A 22,978-nucleotide genomic window follows, 5' to 3' on the forward strand; every position below is an offset into this window, starting at 1 on the left:
GTAAATCATAAGAAAACCAATATTTATTTTTCTTTAAAAATAAAATAAAAAGAGCTGCTCAATTCCAAATATCAATTTGACATTAAATTATTAATCTGTTTAAAATTATGAACCAGCGTGTTTGGTCCTAACACTTAAATAAATATTATTCCTCAAGCTTTATTGGATGATTTGGCTTATAGCTATTTAGGCTTATGATAATTTGATCATTTTTCAACTTTCAGATAAATATTTAAAAAATAATAACTTAATTTAGTTTAATTACTAGGACATATTCTTATGACTTTTGAATGATCAATGCTTTACTGATGTAATATTTTTAGGCCCATTTGAGCAGAAATAAATGATGTCTTCATATTAAGAGGACTGCAAAAAACATTGTTTTATTATTGTGTGTACGTACGTGTACAGATATAAAAACGAGAACAAATATTAATTTAGAAATTCATATCAAATAATACAAAATACAAAAGCAATGCACCTAGACTACGAATCATAGGAAATAAAAGTAAAGTATAAATTATACACTAGTATTTTTTACTTCTTTGCCACACAATCATAAATAAGTTAACAGACGAAATTACTGATGTTCCTAAACACTTTTGAAAGTGCACGTTAAATTTTGTCTTTGTAAAAATGACATTTACAAGAGATTTTTGTTTATAAAAAGATTGCTTTTAAGAATAATTTTACAAATATGTAGTTTAGCTATTCGGTTATGAGTAACAATTGAACGTAGTTATGCAAAAATAAGCCAGCCATATAAAAATGAAACTGAGATAATGCACTTTTGTGAAATGAGTGAATTATCAAATCTAAACAACAGTTGGTATGTTTTTAACTATAACAAATGATAAACAATGAATACATAAGTTTTTTTTAATATTAAAAACAAGCATCAAATTATGTGTTTGACCAGTTTTCTAGAGATGTGGGTGTTTTCTGCAAATTGAAAAATGCTTTTTTTGTGATCGACACCATTTTCAAAAGGTGATTAATAAAGTTTTTTGTACGAAAGTGGTCTGGCTGTTTTCAGCAGAACATAGAATTGACCTTCCTGCACCCGATAACATCAATATCTCATTTTTTCAAAATTGTGGACTGGCTGCTTTCTGCATAACTACGTTCGATTGATCATTATGATGAATTATTTTGAGTTATTTAACTTGGATTGTGCAGCAACAATATTTCGGCACCGAAATGTAAATATTGCACCAGAACCAAATGAAATAATTTATATTGAATCAGTTAGCAACCTATTTAAAAATAATATAAACATTCCCATATATAGTTACACCCTGTTATAAAGTTTCTCTCTGATGGCATTTAAAATTTTAATAAAACAATTATATACATCGCACTAAGTACGTCGTAGGCAGTCTATCAAGGTTTGATGTAATTCTTTCTCTTCATATTATCAGGTATCAGTCAGTAATTACATGCAATTTGATAAGAGCCGTAACATTATCTAATTACTTTGTTTCTAAAATTCTTCATTCCCAAAAAGTTAATCGATTGCAAACATGCCGATAGTTTTGATGAAAGCCCAGGCTTTAAGTCTTATTTGCAATCAAACTAGTATATTTAAATCACTGAAAGAGTAAAAACCAGGTGTAAGACACTAAAATAATGATTTTATACCGGTTGCAGGCGGATAGCGGAACATGTAATATTTTCATTTTTTAACTATGGTAGGTACTCCAAATTTGCAGCAATAACAAAGCCTGCATTAATAATTGTGTACAGTTAAATAATTTAAAACCAGTTTCCATAGATTTGTACGCAAGTAATAAGAAAGATACAATTTTATTTTAAATTCTTCATATTGTAGTAAAATTATGGCAATTTATTAATATCCTTTCAAATGTTAAATAAAATATTTCAATGAAATATTTCAAACTTTTTTCATCGGCATAGTTTGCACAAAATGACAAAGATGGCTTGTTTCAGAATTTGAGATGATTTTTGATAGTTTTGCAAAATATCTTTAGAGCTTTTACTAAAGATTTCATAAATACAAAGCTGAAATCTATAATATAAGTGATAAAAATTTACTTTTTAGAATAAAAATTTGGAACCAGCCCAAATGTTCTGAGTTTGATCTACAAATGATGTTAATGGTGAAATTGAATAAGTATAAATATTTTTTACTGAGTAGTTAAAAATTAATACTCCATAATTAGGTCAATTAAAAATACTGAACAAATTACGGTCTTGACAAAGTTTAGAACAAAATTTATATCCACAACACTTTTGTTGTACATTTGACAACATAAAAAAATTATTTAACAACACATTGCATTAAAAGTGTTTGAGAACTAATATTTATTCATTAAAAGCAAATAATTTTAAGAAATCAATTAGTATAAAAGATAATGTTTTTAACTGCTTTGTGTGATGGAGCATGTTTTGTTTAAATACTCCGCAAATTATATACAATATTCTGGTTCGGAAAATTTAATGGAATTTCAGATTTATACAAAGAAATTATAATTATTGTTCCGAAATTAATAATTCATGAACGATTTTTATCACAACTGTAATATACCCTCGGCGTTTCATTGATTTTTTTATTTTGCTAAGTTATCACCGGTTACATGACTACGCAGCACCTTCTCGATCTAGCGTCGCCGACAACTTCACTGGTATTGCCGCTGAATCTTGGAACGTCACTCTGGGGTAAACTTGGGGGAAGTGTACCAGAGATGGAATCATTAACAATGAGGCTGGATTCTGTTGGACTTGCGTTTCGATTCTGAGCTCGCTGCTTCTTCAAATCTGCTAGCGTTCCTGAGAGTAGATAAAAAGAAATATGAATTATTTTAAATATGAAATTATTATTGAAGGAGCATAAAACAAAGTGGATTGTGAAATCCACTGATGTATAGTAAATAGACACATTATTACTACAGCTAAGATACATAAAATATTATCGCTTTGCCTCAGCGATGAGGACGTTCAGTGCTATGGGAAATAAGATAGAATTTTTTTTCTGTACACGTAAAAATTAGAGTAATCAGCGAAGTTTCTCAAAAACTTATGAAAAAACGTTTTTGATAAAAATGAACTACTATAAAACGTCATAGATTCTTGTCAGCAGCTGTTAAGAATAAGCCAATGATTTGTGTGTTGTGACAGATTTCTATTTTTCTGGGAAGCTATGTCTTCATACATATAGGGATCTCTGTTTAAATGTCAACTCAACTCACCGACGACAATTCGTGATGTCACTGGCGGAGTAATTACACAACTTGAAAAAATTCATAACAATGATAATACAATGCATAAAAATAAAATACGAAAAAATTGTCTTAGTCTGGTAGTCCCATAGAATTAAGAATAGTCCAGAAACCGCATACGCATATCAAACAGAAGGCGACTAAACTACTCATAAATGAGTGGGTTCGCGTGGAAGGCAATTATCCATGAAATCTTATTTCCTTAATATATGCATCTGTTTTAGCCAATATTAGATTTCTCTCAACAACTTTAAAAAACAAGATAGCAAATCACGATACATATGCAGATATTTATGTAAGAAAGAGATGTAAGGAAGGCAACTACCTACAAATTGAAATGCCAACTTTTCTGCGCTTGTAACGTGTCTATTTAATTATACGTCATGGGTAAAATCAGCATTTTGATTTTGACTACAATATTTTTTTTTTTTTTTTGTGGTTGCAAATTATTTGTACCTTGCTTTTGTTATGTGCAAGGTTTTATCGAATATATTTATCTTTAGGTTATATTCCGTTGACTTTAACATTTTTCACCGTAGATAACAATAATAAAAATAAAGCAGAATCAGAATAAACAAAATAACTCTAGAAAATCGTAAAAGTGGGACACAAAAAAACAAAAGGAGCTAGATACCACCATTAAATAACTTAGCCTGCTTGATCGTCACTGTAATGAATTGAACAGTCTCTCTTCGTGTATCATTACAGTTCAGGAGCTCAACTAGGTTATAAGTCGCAGCAATCCGAGTGTTTACTTTGCATTCAAGCTCCCACCTCGGCCTATCAAACATTGGACAGTATAAAATAAGATGTTCTACAGTCTGCTCAGTGATGCCATCACATGGACAGCAACTATAGTCTCGCAGCCCAAAGCGATGCAGATATTCCCTCGTGCGTCCATGCCCTGAGAGAGCCTGAGTTAATTCATAAGTAGGCGTTTCATGCTTCCAAAATGTTTTAGCCTCGTCTGTGCTTCTCAAAAGTTGCTTGATCCACTTATTGGCAGTTTTTTCATCATAAATTTTCCTCCACTCTTTTGATTTATCTTTTGAAAGGGACCACCTAACATGGCTACTTGGGACTTCATCAAAGTTCGGCCTCACTTTTTTAACCGTGGCAGCCTTGGCTAGCTCATCTGCTCTCTCATTTCCGATTTCCCTAACATGAGCTCTAATCCAGCAGAATTGAACATATATGCCTCGTGTGCTGAGAGCATAGTGAAGTTTTTGACTCTACAATATTAAAAAAAAATAAAAAATATATGAAACCATAGAGAAAAAAAAAGCCGCAGCTTAAATGTTATATCTGTATACGAAAAATTGGTATATGCAGGGAAAGTAGATGACTTTAAATACTTCATGGAAAAAGAGTCGATATGTAAGTTACAAGAATTAATACTGTCAATAATTTTTACATTTGCTTAAATTATTTTTTTATTAAATGAGTAAGTGAAGACAATATTTTTGATTTAGATTAATTACATGTAATTAGTTGTTATCGAATCTGATCATCATTAATTTTTATTGTGATTAAATTAACAGTAAATTGTTTTTTTTGTTGTTATTATTGTAAAAACTAATTTGAATAAGAAATAAAATAAAGCGCTGGCTAGCAAATATTAATTTAAAACATTACAGGAAACAGAAAAGATGAGGAGTTAACAAATTGGATAGAAGACGGGGTTATGAAGAAAAGAGAGCAGACTGCGAAGAAAGCTGGAGTATTGAGACCTCGTTCATTAATAATATAATATGTACGAAGCACATGATCTGTTACATGGTGTATACTCACGTCCTACCACAGAAGATACGGAACTGCCGCCATGCGTCTGTGGAAACCCTGTATTTGTACACAAAGATCTGTCAGCATAGCAAGAGGAAGGAGTTATCAAACCATTGGGATTACTCAAATAACAAAATGTGGGGAGAAGCAAGGATTGAATACAGTTTATTAAGCTATTGGAGATGATAAATTGATCGTAGTATAAATGGATCAATGGATTCTACAATAGTTATTATTTGTACTTAAGCAATCAGATAATACACGAGAAAAATTTCACGAACATTAATTTAATCATAAATTTGAATAAAAATCTGTTCTTATTGTGAAATTGACATTACAGCCATAGAATTAAGAATAGTCCAGAAAGAGCGTAGACTCATATTTGAATAAATCGAACTGTGTCCAAAAAACCCCCCACTTTGCCGCACTTTCGCCGCGCGCATGCGTGAAGTCACCGCGTAATATTGCCAGATCGCGAAAAATATAATCATAACACAAATGTAAGATAATTATATTTTTTAAAAAGTGATTTGTAAATTTCTATAAAATTTTATTGTACACACGGGAACATTGACGGACACAACAAAGTAGATAAGTAAAGGGGCACTTAATAGGAGTAATTTAATTAATGAACTTTGAACTTAATAAATAAAACAAATTTTATTTCCCACAAAACTAATATTCTTATGTCATGTTAAATAATATTTTATGGTTTAGTTATAATGTCAGTCAAATATCCACCACGCTGTTATTTAATCCGAGAGGTCCAATTTTCATTAGTTCTCTCATTAGATGAGCAAAAAAGCGTAAAAAATTTGACTACCCTGCCAACACTAACAAAATGTCCATTTTGTTTTCTTTGACAATCTGACAGATGGAGAAATGATTAAATTTTTAAGTTATGCATTTGCTACATACACATGAAATGTAATCCCATCATGTTTTTTTAGATCCCAGCAGTATTTCTACACTTTAAAACGACACAACACGGAAAAGTTGAATTCAAATCGGGAGTTGCGTACTGAGCGACGTCTACAAAGAAACTTATGGGTCAAAACGTAAAACTACTCCTTTAAGAGTAGTTTAGTCGCCTTCGGTTTTATGCGCGTATGCAGTTTCTGGACTATTCTTAATTCTATGGTTACAGCATTGGAAAATAAAATTTCAGTACTACACTAAAATTTTAAACTGTGATTTATTGCAGCTAGTTTGCAAACATATGATTAAATTAAAGGTGACAAAAGAGGAAAAAAATTAGAAATCTAAATGTACTAACCTATCATGACCGTTACATGGACATTTATCTTTCCATTATTATCTGTTGTGTAGTGCGTAGCAGCGCTGGCTTCAGGAGCATCATTCTGATTAGGATTACTGACAACCAAGTCCTTGGTCCCATTGAGTTCGTCTTCGTGTATATAAGATTCATTGTCCTGACCTTCTGGCGCCTTTCGGACTCCGTTGAAAATCTTAACCGATCCATTTTCGAGCGACTCCTTTTGCCGGGACTCAAACTGCAACTCTTGGGATTTTTTATTACCATTGCCGTAACTGTTATAAGCTTGGGTTATTGCGGAGTTTGGGAGGTATTGTTGGGCGCCATTTACTCCAAAGAGAGGATTTGTGATCTTGGGTGGCTGTGAAGGGTAGGTGGAAGATGACTGTGATTCGTTATCAATTGAATTCTGTGACTGACTGTCTCCATTGTGTGATATGGCGGTTTGTTTAGGGGGCGATGAGTCTCCGGGCAGAGAGAGACCTCCGGAGTCACCGATACTACCTGATGCAGAGCCGTTTGATGGCCGCTTGGGGGAACTGGGGCCATTAGGAAGCTGGTTGGCGACATTCTGATTATTTTCTGTGCCATTTGGAATACCCTGAAAAAAAAAAAAAAAGTTATCATACATGTATATAAGAAAATATGGTATCTAAAACTGGGCTGGTTTTACCAACGCTCTCGCGGCCGTATTTTCTTGTGTATTTACATACAAAATACATACAAAAACTGTTTGCTCGTGCCGCAAGAATGGTTCAGAATAGCACCCCTGGATAGGTTATGCGTTTTTGCACTACAATGAGGTCAGAAGGCTCAATTACAGTTTAGTGAATGACAGCACAGAACACTCAGGCGTGAAAAAAATCACATTTCAGTTTTTGTGTTCTCACAGGGAATCGAACTCAGAACCTTCCGTGTGTAAGTCAAGCATCTTAGCCATTACACCACACAGGCCACCAATAAAACACTATCTTTATATAAATATATAACTCCTCTGTACGTGAGATTTCACCGTACTCCTAAACGGCTTAACCGATTTATGTGCGATTTTCAGAGAAATATAGATCTTTGCGCTGTGCGTGTTTGTAGATATTAAAATCTTAAATCTTATATGTAAAAGAGAAGAAAGGAGCATAAATACGTTATTTATAGATCTACCAGGGTTCCATTCGAGGAGAATGCATTTACAAAAAAAATGTAAAGATGTTGTTATTTTGTATTTAAAAAAGTTTGTTTTTGAATGTTTACACAAACAGCATTTGTTTTTTGTGGATCTCAATCAGATTCTTTCCTTAAATTCGTTAAAATTACTGCCCATTTATTTCTTTTTACTGAATTTTTGGTAACACTAAAATAATATTAAATTCAATATATTTAAAAAAATCGTATTCCTAGATAAGTACACCCCTCTGTTGGTGAGACGACCAGAGTTTGACGTTTGCAAAAATATTGCAAAAAAAAGAATGCCATATTTGAAAAATATTTATTTTATGTTTTGGAATACAACTATAAAGAAGTACCTACTTAAATTCAATATTAACAATTATTAGTTTTGGAATTGAATCAAAAACAAGTACCTAGGTACCTACTTATCAATTAAAAATCTTTTTCCAAGCTAATAGCAGGCAAGCCAACGCGCAACGTTGGGGCAGGACAACTTGTGACGGGTCCGCTAGTTTATTATATAACCAAAACTCAACTCACATAATATATATACTGTTATATAAGGGGTATACAACAAATTATGGATTATTTTAATGCTTATGAGAGCATAACAAATTGCCTGGGACTAGTCATCGTCAATATTAGGTTACTTGTAATTCTCATAATACTATATTAACCGATGCAATGAATGCAGAGAACTCTGATAAAAAATTAGTGCATAGGTAACTCAAGTCCAATTATTATTTATTTTCTCTAAAATAATAAACAAAATCAATTAGTGTGAATGTTTAATTTATGCCCCAGATCAACTACTAAACATTCAGCCGTCAAATCCATCTAAAAAAAAAAAAATATGGTCTGGTCCAAACTATCAAATTGCTGCCGACATAAATCACATAACCTAAATTTTATGGGAAATAATGATGGGAATATTTTTTTTATGATATTAAGGGAAATAAAAAGAAAACAAAATATTTAAACACCCTTTTTTACTGCAGTAAGACATAAATAAATAAGTCAAAGTTATTGTATTTGTTTAAAACTGTCAACAATTTTTTTCTTATGCTTTATCGTTATTCAAATAAACAATGTCGAGATTAACAATAATAAATGAACATCATTTGCGTCATCATATAACATTTTTGTTTGATTACAAAATAAAAGCAATTTAGGGATCTTTTGAATGAAAATTCTAATGAATAGGGAAATATCACATACTACGAATACCGAAAAAAATACATGAAATTGATTTAGAAAAAAATATTGTACTTTCAAAATCAATGGAGAAATGATTTCAAACATAACTTTAAAAGATAAACTATTAAAAAATATGTCCCAACAAAAGCGCGACATGTTTGGCCTTGATAATTGTGAAGTTAAGATTCGTGACGATGTTCTATTTAAATTTAAACGGTCACAAATAAAGTTCAAATTTTACACGAATCGTGACGTACTACAGGCGTGGCCGATGCAATGGACCGTTTTCGTGGTAATTTAAAATTATAATTGAAAAAATATTTTTTTATACTATAAGTGATATTTTCCTATTATAAAAATTCTGCATAGAAAAATTACCCGAAAATAGAAAGGCTATGGAAAACAACAGGTGTAATTTTGTAAATTTATTTTGAAGTATTTGTCATAAAAATAAGTAATATTTATGATTTAATTGTTTTTTAATGCCTTTTCAGTTCTTCTTTTATAAATAAAATACATAATGGAAAATCCAACAAATTATGATTAATAATTTGGTCACCTAATAGTTTGGACCAGGTAAATAATAATATAAATTCACTAACTCTATAACTCAGTCCCAGGATCACAGGTTCTTTCTTCTTCATTTTCCGCAAATTGTCATTAATAAGGAACATTCTGATCTCATTCCAACTTATTCACAGGCCACACAGTACCGATGAATCTAACAAATAAATTCCAAGTACATTCTTGTCTATTAACTTGAAACACTTCACAAATTAACACGGGGTCACTATAAGTTTATTGTCTTCAAAAACTTGTGAAGTTATTATATTTATTTTCACATTGTCATGTAGTGAATGATTATGTAATCTTAATAAGTATTGTTTGTAAGAGTTGTTTAGATATAATCTACTGAAATAAAGGTCACGTTTTAAAAAATCGTTAAAAAATAAAAAATGCAATGAGAAACTTCAGCCCTACGGGAAATTAGATACAAAAATTATTTCTTGCGCGCGGTAAAAATTAGAGCATTAAATTGTACTGTAAAATTTCTTAAAAATTTACGAAGAAAATTTTTTTTTAAAAATAAAAACGTACTACTTTAAATGACGTCACTGGTTTATATAAACCACCCAACGATATGAGAGCTTTGAAGGATATCCGGTTTGGCCACCGTAAACGAACCAATCGGAAGAACCGTCATAGTACAACCTCTGACGTCACGACGAGTTATTTCAGAAATACAAAACTTTAAAAAATCATAGCGCTGATAATACGATACAAAAAAAAAATAAAAATAAAAATTTGGCTTAGTTTAATATTTTATTTACAAATGAAAAAGAAAAAAAGACACTGAAATCCCTCATTCGCGGAGTAGGGATTAATTTTAAAAAAAGAAATTAAAATTACATCATAAATATTGTTTATTTTTTATAAAAGATTTTGATAAATTATATTGTAATGAACTCAAAAACTCGTAACATATCATATTTGATTAGGTAGGTAATTATTACATAGGGCCACGTTGGTATTTGCCATAAAATAAGGAGGGAAAAATTTGATATTTGAAAAGAAAATCAAAATGGCGGAACGGGTCCGAAATTTTTAACTATTACTATATTTTATAGCGGAAAAGTGAAATATTTGTTTTAAAAAGTTTTTATTCATAGTAAAATGTTTCGTGATTTACACTTTACGTTATATTCCAAGTGTTTTACTGCACTGTATTCATTATACTTTCAGGAAAAACTATCATAGTAAGTAAGTAGTGTTGAGAGTTGTCTTTTGAATCGTTCATTCAAAATAAAATCAAATAAATATTTGAAAAGTTGATGCAACGAACAGTAGCACGTAGCTGTTGAATTCGAACAGAATAATTAAAACAGTTTTAAAGGTAATAAATCAATTGACTAATTATTTAATTAATATTTCGAGGTAAGATTACACTGTCAAATAAAGTGTGGGTACTTTGAGTACTTCCGCGCTTACAGAAACAATTTTAAACGAAATAAAACATTAATTAATTTTGCACGTACACGCTTGTTAGGTACACGAATCTACAGTTTACAGTCGCTAATAAATAATTTGAACTATTTAAAATGCAATGACGATACAGGAAGCTCACAATTTGAGCTTAAATTAAAAATACAGACATGAATCATTCTTCTTTTACGATATTTAAGTTCATATTATTATTGAATTGAGGTAGCAAGTAATTAGCAACACATCTATAAAATTAAGTCGCGGCGAAGTGGATTAAGGAAGTACTCGTTAAAATATTGTGTATTATTTTATCTTATTTGGATTTTCTTACAAGTAACTCATAATTTTTAATGTTTTCATGAGCGTGAATTTTGGTTACTAAATTTGGTAGTCTTCTTCGCAGTTTCAATCTTGGAGATTGGTTTGCAGCAAAGTCCTGCGTCTTGTCCTCCATTGGTCTCTATTATCTCCATCCCTCTTCAACTCGGTATTGTAACGACTATATTTCATCCTGCCCCATTTAAGTAGCGCGTGACTAAGCACGAGTCTGAATGATATTTTGCTACGTTAAGATTCTAGCATGGCAATATCACGTTAGACCGTGCATTGCTTGAAAATAAAAGATCGCCCGTGAGAAGCGGAGGAAACGTGCAACCTTCTTCATTCATGTAGGTATGTTTTAAAATATTTTTTCATATTTCTTTTGAATTTTCACACCTAATTTACTTTGATGTGACTTGACAATTGATGTGAAAGTATTTATTTATATTACGTGTATAATAAATAATACCCTTACACTCCGGAATGTGCCGTGCCTGTGGGCCAGAGGAGTGGCTACATCCATAAATAAAAAGGAAATGATATTGAATGTACCAATTGTTAATAATTTTATTTGTAAACTGTGTATTTGTTTTATATGTTGGATTAAATAAACAAATAAAATAATAAATATCCAACCCCCCCATTCACTTGGAATAAATTATTATACATTCGCTGAATTCTTGGTAGGGGAATTAGTAATTCTTAATAGAAGCAAAGGTGGAAAAAATAAATTATAATATGTATAGTAAGACATATGGATCTCACGTAAAAACGACATAATATGAGCCATTGCACGTAAAGTGAACCAACTGACAAAATTTTAACATTTTTGTATTACATTTATTATTGTTGGCTTCGTGGAGTAATGGTCAGCGCATCGGCCTACCGTGCAAGAGGTCTCGGGTTCGATTCCCGATGTGGTTGATATGAAATATGATATAAAATAGTGTTTTTACACTCGAATATTTTATAGTCCCTAGAATAGTACCTGAAGCGTAATACTAATCACCTTACCTTCATGTAACGAAAAAAAAATCAGAATACGCTGCGGTTGGTGTACCAATGCAGTGCTCTATGCACCATTAGGTGCGGAAAGGTAATGATGATAATGTATTCCAGGTTTTTACTCTATGAGCTTTTTGCCTTTTTTTAAAATAAACTTTTTTGATATTTTTAATTAATATAGATGCATAGAATTGAGAATAGTCCAGAAACCACATACGCGCATCAAACAGAAGACGACTAAACTACTCTTAAAATAATAGTTTTACGTTTTGACCCATTACTTTCTTTGTAGACGTCGCTCAGTACGCAACTTCCTATTTGAGTTCAACTATGCCACGTTGTGTCGTTTTAAAGTGTAGGAATACTGCTGAGATCTTAAAGAAATAGGATGAGATCACATTTCATGTGTAAGTAGCAAATGCATGTGTAAGTAGCAAATGCATTACTTAAAAAAATAATTATTATTCCATCTGTCAGAATGTCAAAGAAAACAAAATGGAAAAAAATGTTTTCTTCCACGCGGTAAAAATTTCTCAAAAACGTAAGAAAAAATAATGGTTCTAATAAAAATTAACTACTTTCGACTAAGTTCATCTGAATCAACCAATTAAGGGTGCTGTGATAGATTTCCGGATTCCGGGAAACCAACTCACCAATCAGTAGAACTTAACGACGAGAACTTGTGACATCACGGGCGCAGTGATTTCAAAATTACAAAACTTAAAAAAAATCATAGCGCAGATAATATGATACTTAAAAATATACTGTAATTTTTTAAAACTTATTTTGATAGTTTATTAAAAAATATTTTAAAATTATTAAACTTCCTCATTACGAAGTGCTTCTCAATTTTCGTCGAGTATCATATTTTATGTCAAACTGGCGTGTTTTTGGGACCATTCAGCCGTAGGGGTCGAGTGGGTAAGTTTTATATATTATATTTAATAGCTATGTCACCGTTACTACACATTTGAACTGTGATCAATACGTAGTTTACGTTAAAGTATGTAATGATGCTTGGACAATAAAATTCCGAATTTGTTTGTAAACCGAGTTAACAGTTAATCAAACCGCCAAGGTTATGGCAGAACATAATTATTATTGAAGTGTAAGATGATTAACGATGCGAAAACAGCGAGGAAGTTAATTATTTAATGTTATGTTAAAACATACAAATTGAGAAGGAATTACGGTATAGTGCGTATTGAGTTACCATTCAAATTAACTTGGTAAATTTTTACACAATTACCAACATTTAAACAAAGCGAAACATCAATTTTAAACCGTTGCAGCGGCTTACTGCTTAGCGGAAATAAGGTTGAAAACGAATAAATATATGGCATTTCATTATCAGTTATTTATTTTACTATGTGAAATATTTTTTATACAAATTTGTTTTAAGAGTCCCACTCACTAGGGAAACATGTTCAAAATTTTATTTACATATTTCATATGTCAATCAAATATTTTTTTTCTCTTATCCTTATTTTCTACAGCCCGGCTTATATGTCTCTTTTGAGTTTTTTTTTTGTTTTCAACTGAATTAATTTTATGGGAAAGTATTATAAACAATTTGGCAGAAAATAACCCTTGCACCTTTCACAAAATGTTGTGTTAAGGAATATAATGTGTATGTTACATAACCTATATATATTTATATTTTTAATTTTTAACATAGTAAGCTAGGAATAAATAAGCAACTCCTCATAAAAAAATATTAAATAGCTTATGACGAAAAATCTAAATATCTAATAAAAACCCGTCTGTACTAAGACCAATTTAATAATCATTATAAAACATTATGAAATCGGTTTAAGTTAAACAATGTTAAATTGATGAACCGAATTATTGGGACCAATCATGCGGTTCATATTTTTTAGCAAAATTCTTCAAGAAAAACCTTCATTTTTATAAAGGTCGATGTAGAAACCGTTTATTTAACCTTGTGGTTGTTTATTTAACCAATATTATTAAACCCACCTGCTTTTTCTATCATCTTTATTGTATTTTTAATTATTTGGGTGGAATCTAGTACTCGATTAATTTTTTTTAATGTGTGCATTTACGACTTGCGTTTTTTGCAGTGCAATAGCCAAGATATTGGCTGTTCGCAGCCGGATTCCGAATTCTATCCCGGGTGAATTCATCAGAGTTAAAATAATGTGAATTTACTCAACCGTGGTAGGATTTTAAAGTTGTATTATAATTTACTGCATAAATTGGGCCTCGTAGCTAATAGGGTATTATCACTCGTATTATATTGGATTTAACCTACGCAATATACAAATAAAATATTTTTAAAAGATTCTCCTAGTTTTTATGTAAACCCTTATAATGAATATTTTCATTCATTATATTCGTTTCGAAAATAAGGTGTTTTGAAAACGATCGTTTCGTAAGTTGGTAATAAATTTTGTCACAAAAGTTTACACGTAATGCATTCATTTTAATGTTGGTAATGCCACAGGCCACAAATAGAAATACAAGGAGAGTTGTTTATGCATATTATCTTAAGCCTCCCCCCCCTTACCCGATCCAGTTCCAGGCACTGACAGAAGAAAGTGAAAACGGATTACATCTTACATCTCGAATTTCTTTTATTATTTTACGGTTTTCAACCTCTTCTAAATATTAGGACGCTGTAAATGTAAACAAACAACACATAGAAAAAGGAAGCTGTCTACAATACTCTATAAAATCCATAGACATTGATGAAAAAAAATTCCGATGACGTCACAAAACATCCGAAGAAGTCATACTTGATGACGTCACGAATTGTTTGTTTTTGGCATCAGATTTTAAAAAGAATAGTACCGATCGGTTAATGATTTTTTAGATTAATTTATTAGCTGATAAAAACAATCCATGATGATTGCCCACTGTGGCGATGAAAATGACTACTTCTACTATTGCTATCACGCTATTTTCCCGTAGGGGTAGACCCGAGACCTCTCGCATGGTAGGCAAACGCACTGACCATCAAACCATGAGGCCGATAATTTACAACTTCTTGTTTAATATATATGTCATTCACATTTATTATGTACTCAGTAATCTCACTCTTTCAAATAACACAAAAACGTTCGGATTAACATTTCGTTGATTATTATGTTTGGAGTAAAGCTTCTTTATGACAATAAAAAGCCAGAAAATTAAAAAATAAAGAAAATCATTGTTCATTGTAAAATTTAATGTAACGAAATCGATAGTTCTAAATTACTTTCAAACGTTTTATATTACCAACCGGCCGTAAATTGTTCAAAAAGTAATAGGAAAATATTACATACTACGAATACCGATAAAAATATACGAAATGGATTTAGAAAAAATAATTGTATTTTCAAAATAAATATGGATATTGTGGAGAAATGTTTTATACATAACTTTGAAAAATATTTTTTTTTTAAATACGTCCCTAAAAAAACGCGACATGTTTAGCCTTAATAATTGTGACGTCAAGATTCGTAACGATGTTTTATTTAAATTTAAACGGTCTCACGGGCGTGGCCGATGCAATGGACCGTTTTTGTGGGAATTCAAAATTATAAATTAAAAAATATTTTTTGCTACTAGTGAGTATGAAAAATATTTTTTTATACTTGAAAGTATTTTTCTTAGACCCTTAACTTTTTGAAATTGTAAAAAAAAAATATTTCCCTATTATCAAAACATTATCCTACAATAGATAGCGAATTTTGAGGTGCAGTAATGAACCATTCGTTGATATCTCTAATAAGGATTAAGAGAATGCGGTACCTACGTAATAATGTTGACGAACATTGTCTCTGTCAATCTCTCGCAGATATCTCCCCGATGCAGTACGAAAAAAACGAATGCATGACAGACTGATTTTTCAAAAATAAAATCGACATTTCGCCGTCCCGTTTTCCGCACCTCAAAATTTTTATGCTTCTTTAGAGAGAGTTTCAGAATAACATTTTCTGTGCCTTTTCCGTTTTTCAAAATGATTTACTTATCGTATTTGTATACCATAGGTCCGAAGACGGCAGATGAAACAAGGCGCTTTTTTTGGGTTTTCGGATGGTCCTTCCATAAGAAACAATTTATCAAAAAAGCAAAATGATAGAAACGCGCCAATGATAAATATCTAGTGTGTAAAAATCATTGCTGTAGTGTCATAATCCAGGGAGAAAATAAGATACTACGTTTTTATGAAGAAAAGGAAGACCGCGTTTCCTCTTAAGGATTTAACGTTTTTGTGTTATTTGAAAGGGGAAGTGAGGTTACTGAGTACATAATAAATGTGAAAGACAAATATATTAAACAAGTAGGTGTAAATTGTCGGCCTCATGGTTTAATGGTCAGCACGTTTGCCTACCATGCGAGAGGTCTCGGGTTCGATTCCCGACATAGTTGATGTGAAATATTTATTTAAAAGGGTGTTTTCACACCAGAATATTTCATAGTCCCAGAACTAGTACCGGAAGCGTAAGACTGATCATCTTACCTTCATGTAACAAAAAATGATCAAGATACGCAGCGATTGGTGTACCAATGCAGTTCTCTATGCACCATTGTGTGCGGAAAGGGAATGATGATGAAGTAGGTGTATCTGGGAATCATGTTTTTAAGATATGGAAGAGTAAAAAAAGTGTTGAAAGGAGAGTAAATGCGGGCATCGGTGCACTAAGCATAGTAATGGCTTATACAAATATGTCAATCGAGACTAGACTGGCAGTGCACAATGAAGTTTTAGTTCCAACACTTATGTATGAATGTGAAACATGGCACTGACAGAGAAAGGATTCAAGTCGAGTGAACGCGGACGAAATGCGATATCCTAGACGAACATGTGGAAAATGATGACAGGGTTACGAATAATGAAATCAGACGAGAATGCAAATCTGAGACAAGTATAATTAATAGGATTAAGAAAGGATCAATGAGATGATTAGTCATGTTAGAACTAATGGATGACGATAGAATGGTTAAACATATATAAATGGCGAGAATGAACAGTAACGTAGGACGAGGACGACCAAGGAAGACGTGGCATGATTAGATAAACAAAAACCTTAAGTCTGGACATGTCAAATGCAGACAGAACTGATAGGTGTATACGACAAGATGTATGAATGTGGAAGGGCCTAGGAATGTATGTCAAGATAGACGTATGTGGCAGTCCCTACGGGGGAAATGGCGTTTTATTTTATTTACGTAGATACACAAAACGTATCGAACATTTTCACTGTTAGCTGCTATTTACTCACTTGTGCCATCTAGTTTGAAATGTTTTCAGAAATAACAATTTTCATATTAATCGTTTCAATATTATTTCTTGAATTTGAGTGAAAATATTTTGTACAACGTCACATAAATATTTTAAAGAATTATGCCGTTAATTATGCGGATAGAAAATCTATTGAGAAACGTTTCTGCATACTTAACTGGCATAAGAATGACAATTTTGGACTTGTGCCACTTTTATCGCCCGGGTGCGAAATTCTCAGCATTTATGTCGTTTGTGAAAGGGCCGAAAACTTAAATGCATTTTTTAATAAATATTGTTATCTTTTCATTAGTTCATTATTATAATCAGTACCGTGCTATCATGATATGCTAAATATATTTTATAATAACAATTAAATAACAGCAACTTCGTGGGTTAGTTAAAAATAATTCACAGAAACACAACATAATACGATATTAGTCACAATTATAAAAATCACATGAAAACACAAACACTTTTCACATAAAAACGTACAATTGCGAAAGGAGTATGATATATTTTTAACACCGGCAGTTTACATTACAATTATATGAATAATGTAATGCTTGTTTAATTATTTACATTAAAAATAGTCTTTAATTCGTAGGTTATGTATTTTTTGTTGCTTCACATGCATTTACGACGCGCAGACTGAGAATCTATCGTCCGGCATTCCGCGGGAAAAATTCAAACAAAAAACGAATTTTGAATCGCTTGTAGTGTATTTTCGCCCGATCGGAACGAACATCTCGTCGTCTCGTTCACACGCATCGTTTTCCGCACCGTCTCATCCCGCTCTAGATTTTCCTTGACAGAACTTTCTATTGCATCGCTAGGCTAAACAAGATCTTGAGCGCTCGTTGAAAATATGGCGGCCACATGTCACGTACTTATTCGCTAATCGACTCACGTGATTGGAACGATTTTTGAAGCTGCAAATAGAGCATTGAAAGCGCCATTTTGCGACTGAAGCTTCGACGGCAAAATGACAACTACTAAAAATGACAAATGAAGACTACGGGGAAAGAATGGTGTAGGTCAGTTTTAGTCTAAATATTATAATCGCTCATAAAATATGGCATACAGGGAAAAAAGCGCAAGTCATGATTATATAAGGAAAAACGTAAAAGGCAGTTTAGAAATTAATATTTTTTTTAATGCGAAATCATTAAAGTTTAAAGAAACACCCAAGAGTCAAACCATCTCCTTTTGATACCACTGGAGCATATAAGTATATCCACAGATCGAGGACAGCTTTTTTAACACCGTTTTATAAGAAAAAATGTCCTTTTCCAAGCCGAAGCATTCGTAAATGTGTTCAGTGTTCTTAAAATTATTTTATTTAACAAGGCATAAAAAAAAAAATTGTATCGTATTATCAGCGCAATGATTTTTTTAAAGTTTTGTATTTCTGAAATTACTCCGCGCGTGACGTCTCAAGTTCTCTTCCCCTTCTTCTCGGCCAATTTGTCCGTTGACGGTAAGTAAACCAGAAATCTTTCATAACTCTCTTGTCATTGCTTGATTTATATGGACTAGTGACATCGTTCAAAGTAGTTCGTTTTTATAAAAATATAAAATGAAATTTTTTTCGTGCATTTTCAAGAAACTTTGCTGTATAATTTAATGTTCTAATTTTTGCCGCGCGTAAGAAAACTTTTTTGTATCCAATTTCCCGTAGGGCTGAAAAGCCTCATTACGAATTGAAAAAGAAAATCCTTAATGGATATTTCATAGAAACCATTATAATAATTCCTGGGAAACTAGAGGTAGATGGAGAATATAAAAAGGCGGAGGTCATAATGAAGATTTTAACGTTGGTACTGGAAATTTGCCTAATCGCCTAGCCAAATATACTCTTATGAAGATACTAGAAGATATAGATAGAGAAGTCACAGAAAAACATACAGATCTTTTGGATGTATCGAAGCTTTGGAGCCTCCAACCAGCCATGTACGTGTTTCAAAAACCTTGAGCATAATATCGTCGGGTTTTTGGTACAAGTTAGTAACTACATTTTACTAGTTGTGAGATATTGCACTTTTTAACCCTTCATCCCAAATCAACAATTCAGAAATAACTAAAGTGAAAATAACGCATAAATAAAATAATATGGTCTATGTTAGTTCAATTATGTCATACCCAAAACCCGTACGACTTTTGCTTAGAGGCATCTCTCATTTATCGCACCGAGAGTGTTCAATATTTTGGAAGAGCGTATTAAGCTCTCAAGGATAAAAACTATTTTCAAGAAAGTAGTAAAGTAGGACTGGATTTTTCTAAGTGGGTGGATTTGAGTAGGAAACTCCTTGATGATTTTCCCAATGTTTGAGTTTACTGTTTACCATATTGATGTTCCATATATATATATTTTTTTAAATATATTTTTTATGCTTCTGGTCCTATATTTGTGGTGATATACTCATGTGTCTGTGTCAACTAATTGCTAGTCCCACCTCAACACTGGACTGAGTTCCACGGAGTTGGGACTTATGTCTGAAATAATGTACTATAAACTTATGTATGTAAATAAATAAATACCGCGGAAGAACCATTTGAGTCGTCTATAGCGGCCATAGGAAGATAGCGGGTTTTGGAAATACTACAGACGACTCATTTATCAAAATATTCCGGCTTTCCTTACGATTTCGTAAAAAAACAAAGATAAAAAATATTTTAAAATGAGGTTTATTTGTGTTGTTGATTTATATGGGAAAATCTATTTTTACTTTCGTATGCGCCTGTACGAAATAAATTGTGGTGGTTAAACTGGTAGTTACGCAAGGCGTATTAGCTGAATAGGGGAATATCACATACTACGAATACCGATAAAAATATATTAAATGAATTTAGAATAGTTAATTGTATTTTTAAAATGAATATGGATATTGTGGAGATTTTTTTTCACGCATAAATTAAAAAAGAACTTAGGTAAAAAAAGTCGCTAGAAAAATGCAACATGTTTGGCCTTGACAGTTGTGACGTCAAGATTCGTGACCATGTTCTAAACAAATTTGAATGGGCGGAACAAATAAACACGAATCGTAACGTATTAGGGGCGTGGCCAATGGAATGACCGTTTTTGCGGGAATTCAAAATTATAAATCTAAAAATATTTTTTACGCTACTAAAAATTAGCAAAACAATTTTTATTACAGGACAGTCTTTCATATACCTTTATTACTTTAAAAATGTAAGCATAAAAAGGCAATAGATATTTTCCTATTGCCTTTACGCAAATCGAGTACATTTCACCCGCTGTATTGGATAATTTAAAGATTTAAAGGATTTAAGGATTTAAAAAATATATTTATTATGCTTTGGTAACGCATGCTACATTGTGCAACACGAAGTTCTATGCACAGGTATATAATGCTAAAACTCTGTTCTAATTAAATATTTAAGAAAAAATTGAAATAACGAAAACTTTAAGGGATACTTGTGAATTCCAATAACGATAAAAAAAATCCGCTGACTATAGAGAAAAATAATGAAAAAACAAATAAAATTAAATTAACTCACGTTACATAGTTTTGGTAACTCACGTTACATGGTTTCGGTAAACTCACGTTGCATAGTTTCGGTAACTCACGTGACATGGTTTCGGTAACTCACGTGACATGGTTTCGGTAAACTCACCTTACATAGTTTCGGTAACTCACGTTACATTATTTAACAAGTCATATTTTCCAACAAAATGTGTATGGATGTAAATGAATAGTAACAAAATAAACTTTAAAGTACTACTACTACTACTAATAATACCATCACCCGATTTCCCCGTAGGGGTAGGCAGAGAGAATGGACCGCAACACACGTCTATCCTGGCATATATTCCGAGCTTCTTCCACATTCACACATCTTGTCATACATGTCCTTCAGTTCTGTCTGCTTTTGACATGACCAGACTTAGGATTTTGGTATATCTGAGCATGCCATGCCTTCCTTGATCGTCCTCGTCTCACGTTACCGTTCATTTTCGCAATATATACTTGTTTTACCATTCTTTCGTCGTCCATTCGTTCTACATGATCAAAAAAACCATCTCAGAGACTCTTTCTTAGTCTTATCAATTATACTAATAGTCATTAAAGTCATTTATAGTCATTTTAAAATTATACGACCGGGAAATATTTACAGATCTGAGCCTTTACTTTATAATGGAATATCACCTTAGGAATCTCCAAAATTACAGAAAAATCATATATTATTTTTTGTGTTTTCACCGGGAATCGAACCCGGAACCTTTCGTGCGTGATACAAGCGTCTCAAGTACTAAATCACCAAACGTTTATAGCACCTTTCAGAGTAGATAAAGTTTTTTTTAAATTCATGTCGCATTTTCATGGAACCACCCTATTTTGATTTATTTGCTCATACGCGGTATTGAATTTACATAGACGATATTTTAATATACTGTTTTGGCAATAATAACACGGTGCGTCACTCACACCAGCAGCGGAAGATTTTAATAGGCATTGTAGGTAATGCGGCGATTAGAAAACGCATTCTGCAGTTCGGGTGCGTGTAAAATGGAATGCTGGTTAAGTGAACAGATTTCCACGGCCACCGTAGGCTATTTATAAATAAAAACCATTCAATCGTACACATTAAGACTCCCTTGTTTCGTGATACAAATCCACGTGCTAAACTAGATGAGCACACGCCAAACAGAACCAGTGGCGTAGAGTAAACGAAAACACACCAAAGATTAGATATAAATTTATTGCAATAGGGAAGAAAACATTTTTGCGAGGGGGATATGGAAATTCTGCCTATGTATAAACATTCACATTTCCTCAACTTTTCTTCTCTTCCTCCATTCCATATTGATTTCTCAAAAACGTTTTTCCTATATGTTGTAATAAATTGAACGTAGTTATGCAGAAAGCGTCCAACCCTCAAAATGCTAAAAATTGGTAATGTCGATTTCGATAGCATACTACAATATCTTTATGTGCCGAAAACGTCCAAACTCCAAGTGCTATACTTTTTTTGCTAATTAGAGAAATTTCAAACCTACATCACGGCTGTCACCGTTTAATTAACTTTAAAAATGTCCAAGTGGTTTGACTGTTTTTTGCTGCTCTTTAAAATAAAAACATTCTTTAATTAGCAAAAAAGTATAGCGCTTGGACGTTTTCAGCACATAAATATATCGTAGTATGCTATTGAAACCGGCATTAGACTCATTTTTTAGCATTTTGAGGGTTGGACGCTTTCTGCATAATTACGTCCAATTTAGATCTTAATAGGGAGTCAAATCCAGCCAGCCTACAAACATTTGGATATACTTAAAGCATTGAAGATTAGATAAATTATAAATTTAACTAATTTAACGAAACATGGTTCTGAATAATTCTACAACGTTTTTTGTCTAAGGACCGGTTGCACTAAAAAAATTGCTTGTTAGTTGAGTATCTTACTTTTCTGTGCAACTCGTTTTGTCCATTTTGACAAAAGTGCAATAAACATTTATGTCCAATTTTTTTTTGTAAAACTAGACTTAAAGGGTTAAAAAAAACACAGTTATTTTGGGACACGTTTTAATGTTGTAAATTTCTATTTTGACAATCTTCGATAAAATCATAATAAAAAAACAGAAAATCTAAGCGTTTATTAAACTGTTCGGTTTCTCTAGAAAAAAGAGAGTTAAAAATAATGATTTCTTTCATTATAATAATAATGGTCACATAATTATTGGTATAATTTACTACATTTGTGTGGTATTACATATATTTCTCAGGATTGTGTAGTCTGCCTAACTAAGTACGATGATAA

At 32.1% G+C, this 22,978-nt stretch overlaps 1 protein-coding gene across 5 annotated transcripts in view; it reads right to left on the reverse strand.

The window, feature by feature from the left end:
• Positions 1–1,150: 1,150 nt before the first annotated feature.
• Positions 1,151–22,978, reverse strand: part of MYPT-75D (Myosin phosphatase targeting subunit 75D) — a 56,744-nt gene continuing 34,916 nt past the window's right edge. For 4 of the 5 annotated variants that reach the window (XM_088241741.1, XM_088241742.1, XM_088241743.1 and 1 more), the window contains 2 exons: positions 6,298–6,898; positions 1,151–2,790 (listed from right to left, as the gene is read on the reverse strand). In XM_088241741.1, coding sequence (XP_088097867.1) covers positions 2,594–2,790; positions 6,298–6,898 — 798 coding nt within the window. In that variant the 3' untranslated portion in view covers positions 1,151–2,593. The remainder of the gene's footprint in view (positions 2,791–6,297; positions 6,899–22,978) is intronic. The other variant, XR_015825185.1, reaches the window with a different exon arrangement.

The sequence above is a fragment of the Micrasema longulum genome, unplaced genomic scaffold (assembly GCF_059751315.1).
Source record: "Micrasema longulum isolate JH-2025_06_02 unplaced genomic scaffold, ASM5975131v1 h1tg003046l, whole genome shotgun sequence".
Taxonomy (NCBI): domain Eukaryota; kingdom Metazoa; phylum Arthropoda; class Insecta; order Trichoptera; family Brachycentridae; genus Micrasema; species Micrasema longulum.